Genomic DNA, 20,025 nt, shown 5'->3' with positions numbered 1-20,025 from the left:
TGTAAATACAAGTAATAGACTGCTGTCAATCTAAGTGCTAGTCTCATCTTCTGCTAGTGAATGTGTTTATTGCATTTAGAAAAATTTTAGCATGATTGGGAATATTTGTTCATTAGTATAATGGAGTATTATTGATCTTTTGATAAGAATGGCATTTGTATCACTAGCTATCATTGCTTCCTTATAAAAATACATTTGGTATTAAAATAAGTGACAATGCATCATAAATAAAATTAAGAAATGATACACTATAAAATATATATATATACAAATGCAAATTATGACTCTGAAAATGAGCACATATCTAAAATCACAAAATACTCTTCAGTATAACAAGTAACATTTTCATTTTCAGGGGGCATAGAGAAAACTTTCCTGGACACTCATCTTGTGCAAGGGATCCTTTGTGTTTATATTATTTAAGCTCCAAAACAAAACTATAAAGCTGACATTAGCAGGAAGAGGTTGGAGAATTGAGGGAAGTGACATGCCCGTGATTCCACAGTGGGTAAGACTGCACCCATCTGACTGGTTCTATAGAATATACTCCTTCCAATGCACAAGGCAGGAACCAGCTGAAATTTAACAAATGCCTATAATTCTATACTTTATCCTCTCTTTAAGTGTCTTCTTTTCTCCTAATTAAGATTCCCATTACCTATTTTCCCAGGAACTTAGAAGAAAGTTGCTGAGGGACCTGGGCACACAGGTACCAGGGATATGATCAGGTAAGAGAATTTGGGAGTTGGCCCAAATCAGACCAAATAAATAGCTACTTCCTGGGCCTACATCTAACATCAGCCTTTCCAACATGGAAGCAGTTGAGATTTTGAAACAAAGTGAACCACAGATAAAAATGAACCAGTCCAGGTTCCATGCACGATACTGGATGCTTGGGGCTGGTGCACTGGGATGACCCAGAGGGATGGAATGGGGAGGGAGGAGGGAGGGGGGTTTGGGATGGGGAACACATGTATACCTGTGGCGGATTCATTTTGATATTTTGCAAAACTAATACAGTTATGTAAAGTTTAAAAATAAAATAAAATTAAAAAAAAAATGAAGTTAAAAAAAAAAAAAAAGAACCAGCTTGTAAAAAAAAAAAAAATGAACCAGCTGACCTTGACTTTCCTCCAAACTGGCAATACTTAACTGAGACAAATAATAACAAATGTTATTAGAGAACTATCACTATTGGAGTAGTATCTGCCTCAATGACCAAGCTTCCTTGGATATTTAGAGGCTAAAAAAAAAATACTGGAAGATGTCATAATCCAGGGTAATCATGAAGATAATCAAAATAGGGGGAAAACAAACAAATAAAAAAAAAAAACCTCCAAGTCCTACACTCACCCTCCATCAGCTACAATATCCTTCCAACTTCAGATCTCAATGTACCACACAATGATTGAGACAGGTAGCTTCAGTAGCCATCTATTCTTATTTCATTTATCCAACTTCTCTAAATAACAATCGTTATCAAACTTCTATGTGTGCATCTAAGATATTTTAAAAAATAAACAATGAAGTGTCCATCACATAATAATAAGTTCAGTTTTAAGTTTACCAACACCATGGATCCTCTGTTGAGGTCTTGAAACAAGAGATAATTGTTAAGTACTATGTTTTAGATTCTTTTAAATTATTAAGTTTTACATTAAAAAATTTATTGTAGGTCATTATGAACAATAGAAAAATCTCTACTTACAATTATATTTACACCAGAAAATGGAGACTTTATTTTAAAATGTCAAATTAACAGCAAAAAATACAACAGAATGTTGAAATCAGAGCAATGTTGTAGGTGATCTACAACAGTGAGTGATTCTAATAAGCCTCCAAGCAGCTTTTTCACTATCAATATACACTTATTTCTGCTTAGTTAGAATTTCAACCTGCCTTCTGGTTGTAACAAAAACTATTCAATTAAAACACTGAATTTGTCCAAAAATCAGAATGTATATCAAGTGGAAATTTAAATCACAATAACATCTGCTGTTTTTCACCCCAGGTCTCTTCCACTGCTGCGATTGGCATACTGTATGTTTCTAGCACCCTCATGTGGCTTAATTGGAATGGTTTCATAGGCATTTGAAATCAGTTGTCTGAAACTGAAAACAGTAGAACAGACTATAATTCAACACAGAAGTTCTGCTGGCATCGTAAACCAAGAAAGCAAACCTTAAGTCAGCAAAATTCTAAGACGAATGTATAGGCTCAATTCTTAACTTCAATCTCCTGTTCATTTTATGTGATCACTACAAAGGATGACCTACAAGCAACTATTGCTAGTTTCATTTTTGACCGATTGGAATCCCCCATTTTCAAAACTAAGTATTTGTTGGGGGTGATTGTTGAATAGATGAAAAAGAACCTCATTTTGCTCAAAAAAAAAAAAAGGCAAAATTTTTTTACTGCCCAGTTTGTGTATTTTTTAGGTAAACCCAGTAACCCAATTATATGTTGCAGTTTCTAAATAGTTGAGAAAACTAGGCTTTGAGAGCTTCCTCTGTCTTCAACATTTTAAGCAATTAATTCTTTTACATTTCCTAAACTCATTTGAGAATAATTTCTGCAAACAAAAATTTTCCCTCTCTAAACATACACCTAGGCTTGTAGGTGAGATTTTTTTTTTCCAGTAGTAGTGTATTTCAAAGCCTTCTTAAAGGAGACCAGCTAAAGAGAATTACACTGTCTTTCTTAAATTGGTAATATATGCTTCTATTATCACAGATCCAAGTTTAAAATCTATTGTGACTCATATGCCTGGGTAGTCTCTACAAACATTCTCAGGAAATAGAAAAATGTAGATTTTAAAGCACTGACATTATCAGAATATTCTGAACATGAAATAAAAATTTTCAAATAATCGGTCATGAAGGAGATAAAAATGCAAATTACTGAGAGGTAAAAGTCTATTAACAAAAATTTGAGTGTGGCTTATTTGTATGATTAACTGGATGTCCTAAGATTAAAAATATCAGTAGAATGCAAGAGGAATATGCTTGCTCACTCTAGACACAGAAATGAGTAGGTTGATGTTAAAAGAGAAAAACAGATTCCAGCATTTGGAAAATGTATAGAAAGCAGAAATAGTTTCATTATTATTAATAAAATTTAAATCTAGGTCATGTTTGAAGGGCTTCCCAGGCAGCATTAGTGGTAAAATTACCCACCTGCCAGTGCAGGAGACTTAAGAGATGCGGGTTTGACCCCTGGATCTGGAAGATCCCCTGGAGGAGGGCATGGCAACCCACTCCAGTATTCTTGCCTGGAGAATCCCATGGACAGAAGAGCCTGGCAGGCTAGTCCATAGGGTGGCAAAGAGTCGGGCACAACTGAAGCAACTTAGGACACACGAAGGTCATATTTGGTAATTATATAGCACAACAATTCATAAATGTACATAGATTTTCATAAATTCAAAAGACCTAATAAAAACATCACTATGTTTCATGGCAAGAGAAAGGGTAGAAGAGAAAGAAAATTATTAATAGATGCCTTTCAAAAAGTAAACATCTAAAAGCTGCCATTTCTTCTGACTATGGCTATGTCTTTCCAACATTGGCACTGTTTATTTCACTGAAGCAGAATTTTGGCCAAACATGTAAGGGGAAAAGGAAGATAAAATTGCACAGAAGATACCTGGAGTGAATCAGAGCACTAGGGCCTTACCTGTTGAGCCCTTTCAGTGTCTTTTCCATGTTTAAAATGTCACGCATCTTATACAGAAACCACTTGTCAATGGATGTGAGCTTCATAATCTCATCAAGTGACATGTTGTCTTCCAAGGCCTGCCAAAAGGAGAAGAGATGCTTCTTTGGCAAACATCTCATAAATGTCTTATTTGGTTAAAAACATGGCAGGCATTCCTCTCCATGTTACTCAGAGAGCCTGAGGCTACAGGCTCAGAAAGAAACTGGTATCATATCATTGACGTTTCTCCCAATAAACCTACAGATATTGCCAACTATATCTACAAATGGGATACAAAGGAGGTGCCCTGAGTTAATCAGAGCAGCATCTGCTCAGAAAAACCCCCCTAACAGGCTCCGCGTCCTTGCTTTTTACATGCCTGTGTTACCAATTATGTTCTAAATCTGCTACATCTTTTTGGCATTAAGGAGAATCTCTTGAAACTACAGCTGTGCCAAACTGGTAAGAAAATGTAGAATCAATATAATGATCATTTAACTTGTATTTTGGATAATTACCCTTTCTCATATTTAACAAATTTTTATCACTTCATTCCATAGTCACACAAACCAGTCATTGAGAATTTATGAATCATATCTGGCTTGGTGTTATTTCTCTCAAACATTTCCTCACAGAGACACTTCAAACAAACAAAAAAAAATTATTTTGAATCAGTTACTATGACTTTTGTCCTAAGACAGGCATTTTACAATATCCTAATATACTCCAAAACAATGTAGTAATAACTTCTGATAGGCAGCTCAGCTTTTTATTCAAGCTTACTTTAGCAATTTCTCAAAAGTAAAATTACAACTATGGGTCATTAAGCTGAGTACAAAAGACAGCTGAAAAAAGAGAGAAACTCTCAAAGCCAAAACCTTCACTTTCAAAAGATGTCTACTCTTATTTTTTGCAATGTTTATATATACATTCATACTCAATGAAAAGTGATAATCACATAATACTTCAAAACATATATTTTAGAATGGCACACTATAGTTTTAAATCCCATTAAGAAATATATGTAACTAATAATTGCTGTTATATCTCAAATCAGAGAGCTTAATTTTTAAAAAAAAATTTACTCATTTCTAGAATCAGAGAAACCATGATCATACATGTTGAGAAACAACATAACTCATAATTCTATAGATTAAAATAAAATGACCTCTAATGTGAATACTCAGACATGTTTTTTCCTAAACCTATTTCTGTTTTTTGTTTGTTTGTTTAATTCTCCCTCTAACTACAGCCAGGTTCCCAAAGACTTAATTCTGCTTTATTTGCCAAGTGATTAAAGGGACAATTAGCTATTTGGCTATCAACACTGTGAGGGGGTAGAACCTTAAGGTAGTGACACTTTTGACAGACTAAAGGACATTTTCATACAGTTGCACACAGTAATTATCCTACGACTGATGGAGGACCCAGAATCTGTAGTCATTTTACTGTGAGAAAAGACAACTAGAATCACATGCACAGTTTCAAACAGATCCTGCCTGTCTTTCAAGCGCTGCAACTTTGCCATGTCACACAGCTGTAATGAAGATCATAATGACCCCAAACACACTTGAGGTTACTCTAATGTTCACCAAATCTAAAATAATACCCTGTATGCTCCCCAAATCAAAAGAGGTGATGATCCAGTCATCCTGAAATAAGACTGCTGCAAAAATCAGACCTCAGAGCAAGTTGCCCTTTCTAAGAATCATGAAAGCGAGTGAAGATTTACTCACTCCCTTCATTCTGTTTCCCCTTCAGCCCTCCACACTCCTTACACTCTTTGTCAAAATCACCAAGTTCCTGGTTGCTGTGGAAATGAACAGTAATGATGACCTCTAACAAACAGAAATCAGTTCCTTCTCCCAGCACGCTGGCAGGCAATAATTTATACCTCAGGCTCTGCACCTCATGCTCATACTCTGTACAAGAAAGAATCTCTACGCATTTTCCCTGAATTCTCATCCTTTATAAGTCTGTTAGAAAAGAATGAGAGACTTTCTTGAGTTTTACAGCCTCACTAGGAACTTGGAAATACTCCCCTTTTTCATCCACCTCAAAATGGCAGAAGGATGATGACTAGACTCAAGTGGGGGGATCTATTTACTGCTCTTTGGGAAAAAAATTATATGTATACATACATACACATGCACATATACATACATGTATAAATGTGACAAGTTGCTTTTTAAACAGAAGTCTGAAATAAGAACAAGAAGTGAAATGGCTTTCTAAAACAACTTTTCATCACTAGCATCATTCCTACCATCATGGAAAAATGTTAACTATTACTTTGAGATTCAACACTGAGAAATGTCACTCAAAAAATACTAGTATCTCTCAGACTACTTCAGAATTTCAATGGAAATGAAATATTCTGCATTTAGAAGCCACAAAGATGAGGCAGGTATACATTAAATGCAATGAAGAAAACATTCCCTCCCCTCCTTCTATATATGAGCATAAAAGTTGCAGAGTTTGAAATCACTAACAGCACTTGTCACCACAATGACAAGCTGGGGCTTCCCAGGTGGCACTAGTGGTAAAGAACCCACCTGTCAATGAAGGAGAAACAAGAGACATGGGTTTGAAGATTCCCACAACCCAGGGAAGAGTCCCTGGAGGGCATGGCAACCTACTCCAGTATTCTTGCCTGGAGAATCCCATGGATAGAGGAGCCTGGTTGGCTACAGCCCATTGGGTCACAAAGAGTCAGACATGACTGAAGTGACTTAGTACACACACATTCACAAAGACAAGTTACAGAGACAGATTCCCATGACAAATTTCATATTCTCATCAACTCATTCCACATGTACATATACACACATAAAATGGTCAGTTGGGCTTTGCAGCTTCAGTGTGGTTTGATACTGTTGGAGGATTAATACCTAAGCTTCCTTAAATGTCAAAAAGCAATTCAGGGATTTCTGACCAGACAGATCTCAGCTGCCAAAATCATCTTTTATAAAATCAAATGAACTGAAACCTCAAAACTCTAAGCATAGTAAACATGAAAGGAGATTAAGATGGCATTTCATTTACATTAAAGGGAACTGGTGAGTGGAAGTGAGAAATGTGGGGCTTTTTTGTTCTCTAAGAACAATAAAATAATTACATAGAAAAGCCTATAATCATGGTAGTTCTCTAGAGTTTGTTGTTTAAACACAGAAGAACCATCAAATAAATAAAGTTTATTCTGTAGTCTTAGGTAGCACATACTAAATGATACCATTTTATGCATCTTTCTTTTTAAAATGTAATTTTACCCATTTTTCAATAAGCAAGTAATGACAGTGATGGGAAATCAAAAGTCAATCTTATCAAATATTTAAGAGTATTGATAACATCTGTACTAAAAGGGAAGAACATTTAATCTATGTGATCATCCTTTAAAACTGCAATGTTGGAACTTCCCTGGCAGCCCAGAGGTTAAGAGTTCACCTTCCAATGCAGGGGGTACAGGTTAGATCCCTAATCAGGGAACTAGGATCCCACATTCCTCTTGGCAAAAAAAAAAAAAAAGAAAAAACCCAAAACATGAAACAGAAGCAATATTGTAACACATTCATAGAGACTTAGAAATAATCCACATTAAAAAAAAATCTTTAAAAAATAATGCAATGTTCTCCTTAAGTCCAGGCTTAAAGTGAAACAAAATTTTTTATTAATTAGGGGATGATCTGATGAAGTCCATAGAAATAAATCTCCAGTTTAACACTATTAAAAAGAATTAAAAACTTTCCAGAAATCCCTGAATTCAAGACCACTTTGTGATTCAGTTTTACATTGAAGTCCAGACTGACTATATTATGAAAAGAAAATAAAAGGTATAGCTCAGGGCCCCTTGTCACACACTACCTTGGCAATGGCATAGATGCGGATGCTGGATGGGTCAGCCAGCTCTCTTCTGAGATCGATGTCAGATGGCCACTCTTTGTTCATTGGGAGACGGGAAGTAAAACCATCTATAGAAGGATGGCACATCCGTAATGCCTTCTGAAAACTCTCCTCAAAGGTGCGGCCAATAGCCATGACCTGTAACACAGGTTTAAGACTCATATTTTTAAAAATAGCTTGAATATTTTTAATTGGTAACAAAGCTAGAAACTGAATATTTTTCAGAAAAGACTTAGGAACAAGATATATAAAGGAAGGGTGCTACTAAAATTTAAGTTATTTTTCTTCCTCGCCTTTTTAAAAATTATTTATTTTTAATTAGAGGATAATTGCTTTCCAATGTTGTGTTGGTTTCTGCCATACATCAACATGAATCACCTATAGGTCATCCTTGCCTTTTTACCATGGTTTTGATATAATGAGTCTTTAACATCATCAGGTCACTCTTTTACCACTTAGGGAATTTAGCTTGATTTGATGAGACTGATGAAGAAATCATCTGTACTTGCTCTGAACCATAGCATCAAAAAAAAAAAAAGAATCTGTGGCCAGAACATTAAGACCCTTCCTTAAAAAGATCTTGCTTTCATGCAGATGTCCTTTAGAATAAAAAGTAAATGAAGAGAAAAGACATATATTAACACAAAAACAGAACTATTTTTAAATGGCAATCAGTCAGTATCCAAGACAGGTTGGCTTTCTTTACAGCTAAACATTAATATTAATACAACCTTGAGAATCATAACAAATACCGATCGATTCAGATTCTGAATATAGATGGAGACTAAATTCCCCATGACAAATTCAACATGTCTTCCCACAATCTTTGTAGCTGATTGTACACTAATCAATTAGGAAAACCACATGCTGACTTAGTCTGGACAAGTTACAAGTGAGAACTAAACTTAAATTAATCTTAAAGCCTACCCAGTTATTTTCAGTGGATAAACACTGGCTTTGATTCTTTCCATGGAATAATAGATTGCTATGCATTTTTGGTCTACAATTCAAAATAATAACAGGCATAACACTGCCTTCAGTAAACTTCCATGAGGCCTCAAATAGACCGGAATTCTCATTAATGTCAATTTAGTAAATCTTCATGTCAGTTGTGTGACAAGCTGCATATTCAAAGATCACTAAAGTCAAACAGATAACCTTTTCACACTGCTCCAAACCTAATTATAAATAAGGGAAGAGTCTCAAGAAAAGGATTTAAAAAAAAGGTTAGTCCAATTCAGATATGCAATTTGTGAAGCATAGTGGTATTTGAAGAGTTAGACAATGTATTCATAGATTTGCTAGCGTAAGCATAGGAGAGAGTAGCAGAAATAAGGTACTTTATAGTATTACCAAATTAAGAAAATATTTTCTTTTTTTTTTTTAATTTTATTTTATTTTTAAACTTAACATAACTGTATTAGATTTGCCAAATATCAAAATGAATCCGCCACAGGTATACATGTGTTCCCCATCCTGAACCCTCCTCCCTCCTCCCTCCCCATTCCATCCCTCTGGGTCGTCCCAGTGCACCCCAAGCAAGTACTTTATAAAATTTTTAGTATCAGTAACTAGTTCTATAAGTAACTCATCATGAATTTTTATTATTTTTGAGTGCATGATAGTATATGGAGAACATTCAATAAAAGAGAAGGAAATGTAACAATAAAAGAATATATAACCATGTTTGTTCAAAATTTGTGCTTTTCAATACTTTACATTATTAAAATTCATATCCATTAAGTGAAGAGTGCACCATTTTTCAATGGAATAACTATTGAGGCTTTCTGTGACCCTAGCCAACTGCATTTGCATAATGCCTACCTGTAAATACTGTGTTCTAACTTTTACCACAGTTTGCTGGGAGGGATTGGGGGCAGGAGGAAAAGGGGACGACAGAGGATGAGATGGCTGGATGGCATCACTGACTCGATGGATGTGAGTATGAGTGAACTCCGGGAGTTGGTGATGGACAGGGAGGCCTGGCGTGCTGCAATTCATGGGGTCACAAAGAGTCAGACACGACTGAGCAACTGAACTGAACTGAACTGAATTCATATTATACTTAGGTCTGTTAATATATTCTGAATCTACGAGCTGGAGATAATGTGTCACCATTATCTACATCTCACTCACTATTTCTATCATTCCAGTGTTTATATGTAGTAGTTCAGTTCAGTTCAGTAGCTCAGTTGTGTTCAACTGTTTGAGACCCCATGGACTGCAGCACACCAGGCTTCCCTGTCCATCACCAACTCCCGGAGCTTGTTCAAGCTCATGTCCATAGAGTCAGTGATGCCATCCAACCATCTCATCCTCTGTCGTCCCCTTGTCTTCCTGCCTTCAATCTTTCCCAGCATCAGGGTATTTTCCAATGAGTCAGTTCTTCACATAGGTGCCCAAAGTATTGGAGCTTCGGCTTCATCATCTGTCCTTCCAATGAATATTCAGGACTGATTTCCTTTACAATTGACTGGTTTGATCTCCTTACAGTCCAAGGGACAAACTCAGGAAATGTTTACTAATTTGAGTTGAGTTGATCATGGCATCCAGTCCCATCACCTCATGGCAAATAGACAGAGAAACAATGGAAACAGTGAGAGACTTTATTTTCTTGGGCTCCAAAATCACTGCAGATGGTGACTGCAGCCAGAAAATTAAAAGACACTTGCTTCTTGGAAGAAAAGCTATGACCAATATAGACAGCATATTAAAAAGCAAAGACATTACTTTGCCAACAAAGGTCCTTGTAGTCAAAGCTATGGTTTTCCAGTAGTCATGTATGGATGTGAGAGTTGGACCATAAAGAAAGCTGAATGCCGAAGAATTGATGCTTTTGAACTGTGGTGCTGGTAATGACTCTTGAGAGTCCCTTGGATAGCAAGGAGAACAAACCAGTCAATCCTAAAGGAAATCAACACTGAATATTCATTGGAAAGACTGATGCTGAAGCTGAAGCTCCAATACTTTGGCCACCTGATGCAAAGAACTGACTCCCTGGAAAAGACTCTGATTCTGGGAAAGACTGAGGGTAGGAGGAGAAGGGAGCAACAGAGGATGAGATGGTTGGTTGGTTGGAATCACCGACTTGATGGACATGAGTTTGAGCAAGCTCAGGGAGTTGGTAATGGACAGGGAAGCCTGGTGTGCTGCAGTCCATGGGCTCTCAAAGAGTCAGACATGACTAAGCAACTGAATTGAACTGAACTGAAGTACAATGGAGTACTACTCAGCCATTAAAAAGAACACATTTGAATCAGTTCTAATGAGGTGGATGAAACTGGAGCCTATTATACAGAGTGAAGTAAGCCAGAAAGAAAAACACCAATACAGTATACTAACGCATATATATGGAATTTAGAAAGATGGTAACAATAACCCTGTGTATGAGACAGCAAAAGAGACACTGATGTATAGAACAGTCTTATGGACTCTGTTGGAGAGGGAAAGGGTGGGAAGATTTGAGAGAATGGGATTGAAACATGTGTAATATCATATATGAAACGAGTTGCCAGTCCAGGTTCGATGCACGATACTGGATGCTTGGGGCTGGTACACTGGGACGACCCAGAGGGATGGTGTGGGGAGGGAGGAGGGAGGAGGGTTCAGGATGCGGAGCACATGTATACCTGTGGTGGATTCGTTTTGATGTTTGGCAAAACTAATACAGTGTTTGAGGTTTAAAAATAAAATTAAATTAAAAAAAAACTGGGAAAAAAAATAAAAATAAAATGTATTGTCTTAATATGAAAAAAAAACAAAGAAATAATCAAAACATGTAAGTTGGGGCCAAAAGGTGATTTAATATCAGGATGGAGATGTGTAGCATCAGATAAACAACTGGAAATACCTTAGGAAATAAAAAACCTAAATGTAAACATATTAAATTAAGTATTTTTAGGAATGGAAATAAAACCTTAGAAGAGTAAAGTGAAAAAAAAAATTTTAAAAATTAAAAAAAAAAAAGAACCCAGTAACCAAGGAAACTTAAGACTTTCAAAAACATTAAGGGTTTGACAAAATAACTGAGAAGAGTGAACTAGAGGAATTAACTAAGGACTCACCTCTCCTACACTTTTCATAGAACTACCAATTCGGCTAGAAGTTCCATGAAAACGATCAAGATCCCAGCGGGGAATCTTGGTAACCATGTAATCCAGGCTAGGTTCAAAGCAGGCTGATGTCTTCCCTGATACAACATTCTTGATTTCTGGAAGTGGAATTCCCAGGGCAATCTTTGCAGCGATGAATGCCAATGGGTAACTGTAAAGGAGGAGACAATTTTTTCTTTCAGCAATAAGTATTAACAACAGCTCAAAATATAAATTGGCTTTTCTTAGAAATTTTTGTATTATTTCACATCAGGGTATAAAGCATACCTGATTTTTGGTTATGTATGAACATTTAATAGCTCCTTATAAAACATAGTGAGTCATAACAAAGTACAGAGGCATGAATCACAAAAGAGTTCACTCTCTATGCCTGACATGCAGTGTTACAACTCCCAACCTTCAACTCTTCAGTCCAAAATCAATAGTTTCCTTGATAAATAAAGTACTCACTTGTGTATAACCTTCACTAAGAATCTACAAAATATTCTTTTATAAAAATATATACATGGAAAGACAGCGAAGTTAGCTGGTACTATGGCTTCCCAGCTGGCTCAGTGGTAAAGAATCTGCCTGCCAATGCAGGAGATGCGGGTTTGATCCCTGGGTCAAGAAGATCCCCTGGAGAAGGAAATGGCAACCTACTCCAGTTTTCTAGCCTGGAAAATTCCATAGACAGAGGAACCTGACTGGCTACAGTTCATGGGGTCGCAAAGAGTTGGACATGACTTAGCAACTAATCAACAATAATAACAATGGAGTACGTAATGATCATAAAATGCAGTCCTTGAAAGTTTGGGTCCTTGCTTTGTCTCCAAATTATCTTTGAACTTTGGGTTCTTTACACAGCTAATATTCTGGAAACTTGATTATACTCTTCTGGAATGTCAGTTTGGGTACTTGTATTTGAAAAATCAATTCATAGAACTATAGAATTATATATGAGTCCTTTAGTACAACTTCCCAATCTAACAAGTGAGGAAAATGACAGAGACAATATTGATGTATCCAAAGTCCCACAGTCAGTGGAAGAATGAAAAGGATAATTCAGGTTCCCTGACTCTTTCTTAAGTCAAAACTTCTTACACACTCCATGAAACACTGTAGCTACATAAAAATACCTTTGTGTGTGCTTAGTTGCTCGTCATATCCGACTCTGCAACCCCACAGACTATAAAGCCCACCAGGCTCCTCTGTCCATAGGATTCTCCAGGCTAGAATACTGGAGAAGGTTGCCATGCCCTTCTCTAGAGGTTCTTCCCAGCTCAGGGACTGAATCTGGGTCTCTTGCATTGCAGGCAGATTATATACCATCTGAGCTACCACCAAGGAAGCCCCCAAAATACCTTTAGAGGTAAATATATTTTCATATAAATGGCATGGATTTTAAATACCAGATGTTAAATATATTAATAGATACAAAAGGCATTAATTACTTATCCTTCCAGTTGTGCTTGCTAGCAATTGTTAAACAGATATAAATTCCTTTAGTTGTGAGATTTACCTATAGACAAACGACATGTTGTTTGGTCTTGCGAAGTGTTGCTGAAATAAAATAATGTGTATTACATCCTTGAGTCAAGAGAACTATATTTTTTGTCTAACGCTTGCTATACACCTGACAAAGATAGTTGAGGACTCAAATTAAGGATTAATTTGCACTTTTTAACAACATCTGCAAAGTGCAATTAAGAAGCAGATTTTTCACAGCCGGTTTTGACCACCCAGATTTCGATTAGTTTATGATTAGCCAGCAAACAAAGCCAGCTCACAAAACCATTTGCCTCAATCTGGCAGCAAGCTCATTAATAACCACGTTCATAGAGGACGTGACTGGGAGCCAGCCTACAGAAATGGGGACTATAATTTGCAAATGCAGCACAGTCTTTCACTAGCTGTCACTTTTCCAAATCAGTCTGTAAAGAATCTGCAGACCCATGGTCAATCGTTCTGGTCTTACCCGGTAGCCTTTGAGGCCAGGGCAGAGCTTCGGGACAATCTGGCATTCACTTCAATGATGCAGTATTCCATTGAGGTAGGATGAAGGGCAAATTGAATGTTGCATTCACCCACGATGCCCAAATGGCGAACGACATTGATTGAAACACGTCTCAACAACTGAAACTCCGCATTGGAGAGTGTCTGGGCAGGGGCCACGACAACTGAATCACCTGTACATCCAAGAAACACTTGTTATTTGGAAGCATATATAAACCAGCTTAGTGATTTAACAATCCATTTGCGTGACCCAAGACACAGAATAGGCTAAGGGTTTGCTGGGAATAGAATTATCTTAAGGAAATACATACAAGGCACGTTCCCTCTGATTGTTTCACCTATATTACTCGGACAATAGACTATACAATCCATGGAATTATCCAGGTCAGAATACTGGAGTGAGTAGCCTTTCCCTTCTCCAGGGGATCTTCCCAACCCAGGAATAGAACCCAGGTCTCCCACATTGTGGGCAGATTCTTTACCAGCTGAGCCACAGGGGAAGCCCATGAATACTGTAGTGGGTAGCCTATCCCTTCTCCAGCGGACCTTCCCAACCCAGGAATCAAACCAGGGCCTCCTGCATTGCAGGTGGATTCTTTACCAACTAAACTATAAGGGAAGCCATGATAGCTCAGACATGTTTACAGAAATCACTCTAAGCTTTCCCAAATGTATCCAGCAATCAAGGCTTAGTCATCTACTTACTTGATTGACATTAACTTCTTCAGTTTCTCTTCTCTGTATCATAAGCCATCTCTCAACTTATTCCTTCCATAAAATATCAACTCCTCTTCACCTCTACTGACTCATCCATCAATTTTCTGTATCACATCCCTTCCCATTTTCTCACTTCTCTCCCATCACAGCCCCCTGTATCTTCAATACGTTATTCCTTAGTCACCATCCTTTCCACCTACAAACAAGCTCTAATCACTACAAGCTCAAAAATCCCCTTTCCCAACTGCCAGATGGTTACAAAAAAACATCTCTCTCATTCCTTAATGACTAAACCTCTTGAAAGTTTACCAGTTCTACTCATCACTTGCAGCCATATAATTCCTTTCCACATGGCTCACATAACCAAACTTGCATTCAAACTGTTCTCTTAAATATCCAAAAGCAACATTGAATCCTCATTCTTGACCTTTCATAGTATTTGCTACAGTCAAAATCAAAGCTCTTTTATAAAATTTGTGCCTACATTGGCTTACTTGGTAACTATCACTCCCTTCTTTTTCTTCAACACCAATCCTTTATTTTTCTTCCACCTATAAATCTGTTTCCCAGGGTTTGATCATTGACTCTAGTTTTCTTTCTACATCTATGGTCTTGAATACTCAGTCTATGCTTCCAGTTTCCACGACTTCCAATAACCTTGCATTAACTTCTTTACTTTTATCCTTTTTCTTGAATTACAACTCCATATTCTCAAACCTCTTTTAGAGATTTCCACCCACCCTTCAAATTTAGCATTTCTAAATCCTAAGTCATCATCTTTGCCCTCTTGTCTAACTAGCTTCACTTGCTGAGAAACCTATTTATTTCATCTATTTCTATTTACTGTGGCTATTTTCTTATTCACTTGGTGACTAAAACTCAGTCTGCTTTAAGCCTTCTTAATCTCATGCCCTACTTCTCAACATCAAGTCTTATATATTCCATCTTCACTATATTGCTTATGTTTGACCCCTTCCTCAAGTGAAATCAAGATAATAATACATCCCCTACTTCAGAGAGTTTTTGTGAAGATGAAATTAAATATGGGAGTATTTTGAATCCTGTGAAATATGTATGTATAAAATTGTATCACTATTGTGCCCGCTAAGAATACTTATTTAAAGAAAGGAACTTAATAACAAGTGCTTTGAGCCATCAGATACATGAGTTGAAGGCATTACCATAATGCTTGAAGATTCCTTGCCTACCTGTATGAACACCCATGGCATCAACATTTTCCATGTTACAGACAGTGACACAATTGTCATTAGCATCTCGGACCACTTCATATTCTATTTCTTTCCAACCTGTCACTGACTTCTCCACCAGAATCTGGTTGGTCATAGCAAAAGCCTGGAAATTGGTGAAGAAAGAAACCAAAGAATAAGAAAGGAACTAGGTTTAATGTATTTGGCAAAGTGCCCCAGCCTAAACCCTGGTCCCACTGAAGTCTCAAGCCTAGTCCCCACCCTTTTCTATGCTCCAGAAGGCACCATGTGTCAGAAAATCAGTGAGGTACTAGGAATAGCATCCTGCAGTGAATATGCTTGATTTATATTATTGAGGCTTGCCATTCAAAGTGCTGATATGACATTAAATCAAACTAATTTAGGCAAAAGGGAAAATAATTGAGCAATCAGGCAAAGGAAAATGAAATTATTTCAGTAGCTAGGCTTCTGTGAAACCAGAAAATGTGATAAGTGCAAATAAATATGGAAAAATAAGTCTAAAGACTCTTTCTCTAAAATAGCTGAGGATGCTTTGTAAAGAACATACACAATAAAAGTCACTTGATGTTGATGAGGGGAAGAAAGGAGATGATGATGGTTGTAAACAGTTAGCCAAGATGGCATATGAAACTTGGGAATTAGAAGAATCATATGCAGCTATTATTATGGGTAATCACTGCCTAAGTGCTTAAATATTGAGTCATAGATCATGCATGCTTGATTAAACAGATATGAATTAGTATAATTATCGTTCCTTATTTACTCTGTACCCATTGGTGAGTAGAATGCTGAACCCAAAATCTGAAAGAGGCAGTCTCTAACCTTAGGACATTTAGTTGCTGAAAAATCCAAGGAAGAAATGTCCCTTTGTCTCATAATAGATTTGATTTGTGATGGCAATAAAAGCAACTGGACAACGTAGTCTGATTTTTTTCAAATTATTAGCAGGTACCATAATGAAATAATAACTCAGCGTAAGTTATTCTGTGATGTGCCTCAGCACTGTTTTTTTTAACCTCAGTCAACACTACAGGCTTCAGCATGTGCACTTGAAAACGTAACACTTTTGGCCTCACAGCTACCCATGATGAGGTTTTCAAAGTGGTTAAGAAACTCTGTAGCCAGTGTGAACAACTTAAGAATGATTAATTTATCATTTGGATCACCTGCTAATAGAAGAAGTCTCGGAAACAAAGGAGATGAATGGGGGAAGCCTTTTGCATTCTAATGGAATAGACTGGACACAAGGACAATTAAGACGAGCTTCCATTGTTGCCTCAGCTTCTTTTTCTTTCAAGTCTCAGCTTTTATAGAAAGATAATTTAGGGACCTACATCAGGTTAATGTAGTTTCTAATGATGCTAAATATAATCTCAAGAGAGTAAGGGGTAGCTTGAAAGTGAAAGTGTTGGTAGCTCAGTTGTTTCCCACTCTTTGCGAACCCATGGACTATAGCCTACCAGGCTTCTCTGTCCATGGGATCTCCAGGCAAGAATATATGGGTGGGTTGCCATTCCCTTCTCCAGATTTTCCCAATTCAGGGATTGAGCCCAGATCTGCACTGCAGGCAGATTCTTTTTGCTTAGAATATAACAATATACATCATTTTTCTCACAGGAAAAGCTAGCTGTATAAATAATTTTAAAGTATCCCATTCCAAAGTTAATCTTCATTGTAAATATTTTGGACGACTGAATATTCAGAGTGCTTGTATACTGTAAAAAAATATTTTTAATTGAGAATAAATATGCATTGTCACGACTGACAGTAATAACGAGGTTGTTAATATTAAAAACATTAGAACATCTAATGTGCTAGAGGAAAAAAAAGTATACCTCCATAAGCATCTTTTCTTTAAATACATGATTCAAAAGTCCAGAATGGAAACAAAAAGCATTTATATTAGAAACGTTTCCCTTTGTGGAGGTTTGTTTTGGCAACTTTAGAAAAACTCAGTCCATGTTTTGGACATATAAATTTGCCATTGCAGGTATTTTGTTGTTGTTTAGTTGCTAAGCCCAAATATGACTCTTTTGCAACCCCATGGACTGTAGCCTGCCAGGGTCCTCTGTCCATAGCATTTCCCAGGTAAGAATACTGGAATGGGTTTCCATTTCCTTCTCCAGAGGATCTTCCTAACCCAAAGATCAAACCCATGTCTCCTGTTTGGCAAGTGGATTCTTTATCACTGAACCACCAAGGAAGCCCTGCAGTTATTTAACTTTATTTATCTATTCTCAAAATCTTGCAACAATTCAAGGACATCATCTTTTTTGTTTCACTCCCAAAAGTAATGATAAAGGTATAAACTCTGCTTGATATTTACTCAACACCCCCTAAAATAGCCATCACAATAATTCTGTCAGCTTTGTATCCACAACTGCCCCATGGAAAGTTATATGAGCCTCTTGGGCACAAACACATCCATTAAATGTGAACAAAAGTCACTGCTCTCATGGAGCATGATTTCTGTCTTAATATCTATTTTTTGGAGCATATCTGAATTTTCTCAAGATTTTCCCTTTAACACTTAAGAAGTATTCAGAAATCCATTAGAGTGATTTTGCTGAAAAGTAAATTGTAAGCACTCAAATCTCACTTTTGCTTATATGTATGTGTGGCAGTTGGCAGAGAAACCACTCATTCATGATACTATGAGGTTTATACTGTATTTATTTTAGACACCTAAATTTGAGGTAAAGCTAAGCTGCTCAATATGTTATATTTTCCTTACTGGACACCATCCATGTCAAATTGTTTCAAAACATAACAGCAAAATGGAATATCATATTCTGGGTGTTTTTTTTAAGCCACTAAAATAAGTTTAACATCATATGTGTTTTGGAGCAGATTTTGAAGCAGAGGAAGATAGAATTGGATTGGCTGCCCAACAATGAAATCAGTAGACAGTACAGTGAAGATGGACCTTGGGTTAAGGCTGTGTCCAGTGTAAATTACTGCACTGTACTTCCATTTCAAAAGTGTCATATCTTGGACAACAATTTAGAGATGTGGCAGTGATTTATAAACAGAGAAAAGGTCATTTTTTTTTAATCTATGTAACTTTCTTTAATTGAAAGAGTACATCAGGGAGTTTTCTTGGTTGGTAAGAATTTGGTCTGCAAAAACACATACCTTTGTGCTGAGGTCCATTAAGGTCTCCCTATTAGGACAGAGGCCTGAGCCTAACCCGCCCAGGGCGTAAGCAGAACGGATCATCACCGGATAGCCAATGTTGTCTGCTGCCTTCAGTGCATCCTCAATCTGTCAACAAGAACATGGACTCAAAGCTGTAAATGCTGACCACGCTAGCAGAGAAGACCAACCAAGAGAATCTGGTGATTCAAGTGTGTCAGTTTATTTGGGAGAAAAGACTATGTTCAATTATTCCCTCATTGCCTTCTGAGAAACAAGTATTATTTTAAGGATTTTAAGTTAAATTTTAGGATTTTTTAATGTACAGTGAAGGCTCTTTTCTAATCCCTCTGGGGTAAATTTTATTAAAATTTAATAAAATTATTAATGATAAATTGTTAAAAAATAAAAATAATGACCAAAGGCAAAATAATTGTCATTAATTTGAGAATGAGGGCCATATTGAAATTTTACATTCAGTGTAAAAGTCTTCATCTCTTAACAAAACAAGGTTTTCTACTACAGAATCTAACTGGAATGCTATTTAGAATGAGAGTTTTCATTTTCCAAGTTCAGTCAGAGAGTAGTCCCAGAAGCTTGGAATTTTTTTTTTTTAAACTTACAGAATACAACATATGGTGGCTATATTTTTCTGTCATGGAATATTATTACACTACCAATGGGAGTGTAATTACACCTTTCCCATATGCCTGTTTCTCATCCTAAGGAAGCAAGGACATAATTAAATCGGGCAATGAAAGAATAAATGTATAGCAGGAGCTTTCCAAATGTTCAGCAGAGCTATCCTGGGACTACTCCTGATTGACAGCTTTGCAACATGCTATGTACTTGATAATGCTCTTTTCTGAAAACACACATAGCCCATTTTCAGTTGTCCCAGCAATATCTGCCTTATCCCAGAAGATTTGCCTGTTTCTACAATGGGGAGGTTGCATCAGAAACTGCTTCCACTACCCCCATTTCACCAACTATATGCCTGAAATCAGGAATAAAGTCACAGACAAAAACAGATATACAGAAAGTCTGACTTTTTCCTGGCACCCGGTAAAAGCCTATCAATAGGTACAGGACACCATGGAACATGATTAAGAGAAATGCAAAACAAACTTTCCTCTTTAAACAACTAAGCCACAGGTTTCTCAATTATAAATATTACTGATTAGATCCAATGGCCTTTTTTGTAGATGATTTTATTGTAAAATATTTATTACATTCTAACA

The 20,025-nt window shown here is 36.7% G+C and overlaps 1 protein-coding gene across 1 annotated transcript in view; it reads right to left on the bottom strand.

The window, feature by feature from the left end:
• Positions 1-20,025, bottom strand: part of CPS1 (carbamoyl-phosphate synthase 1) — a 121,896-nt gene that overhangs the window by 70,712 nt on the left and 31,159 nt on the right. Inside the window, exons 15-20 of the mRNA XM_055574458.1 lie at positions 18,785-18,913; positions 15,629-15,773; positions 13,666-13,876; positions 11,661-11,859; positions 7,558-7,734; positions 3,676-3,794 (exon numbers count right to left, since the gene is read on the bottom strand). Coding sequence (XP_055430433.1) covers positions 3,676-3,794; positions 7,558-7,734; positions 11,661-11,859; positions 13,666-13,876; positions 15,629-15,773; positions 18,785-18,913 — 980 coding nt within the window. The remainder of the gene's footprint in view (positions 1-3,675; positions 3,795-7,557; positions 7,735-11,660; positions 11,860-13,665; positions 13,877-15,628; positions 15,774-18,784; positions 18,914-20,025) is intronic.

This window comes from Bubalus kerabau, chromosome 3, assembly GCF_029407905.1.
Source record: "Bubalus kerabau isolate K-KA32 ecotype Philippines breed swamp buffalo chromosome 3, PCC_UOA_SB_1v2, whole genome shotgun sequence".
NCBI lineage: Eukaryota > Metazoa > Chordata > Mammalia > Artiodactyla > Bovidae > Bubalus > Bubalus kerabau.
The sequence above is the reverse complement of the archived record's forward strand: the minus strand, read 5'-3'. Positions and strand labels throughout refer to the sequence as shown.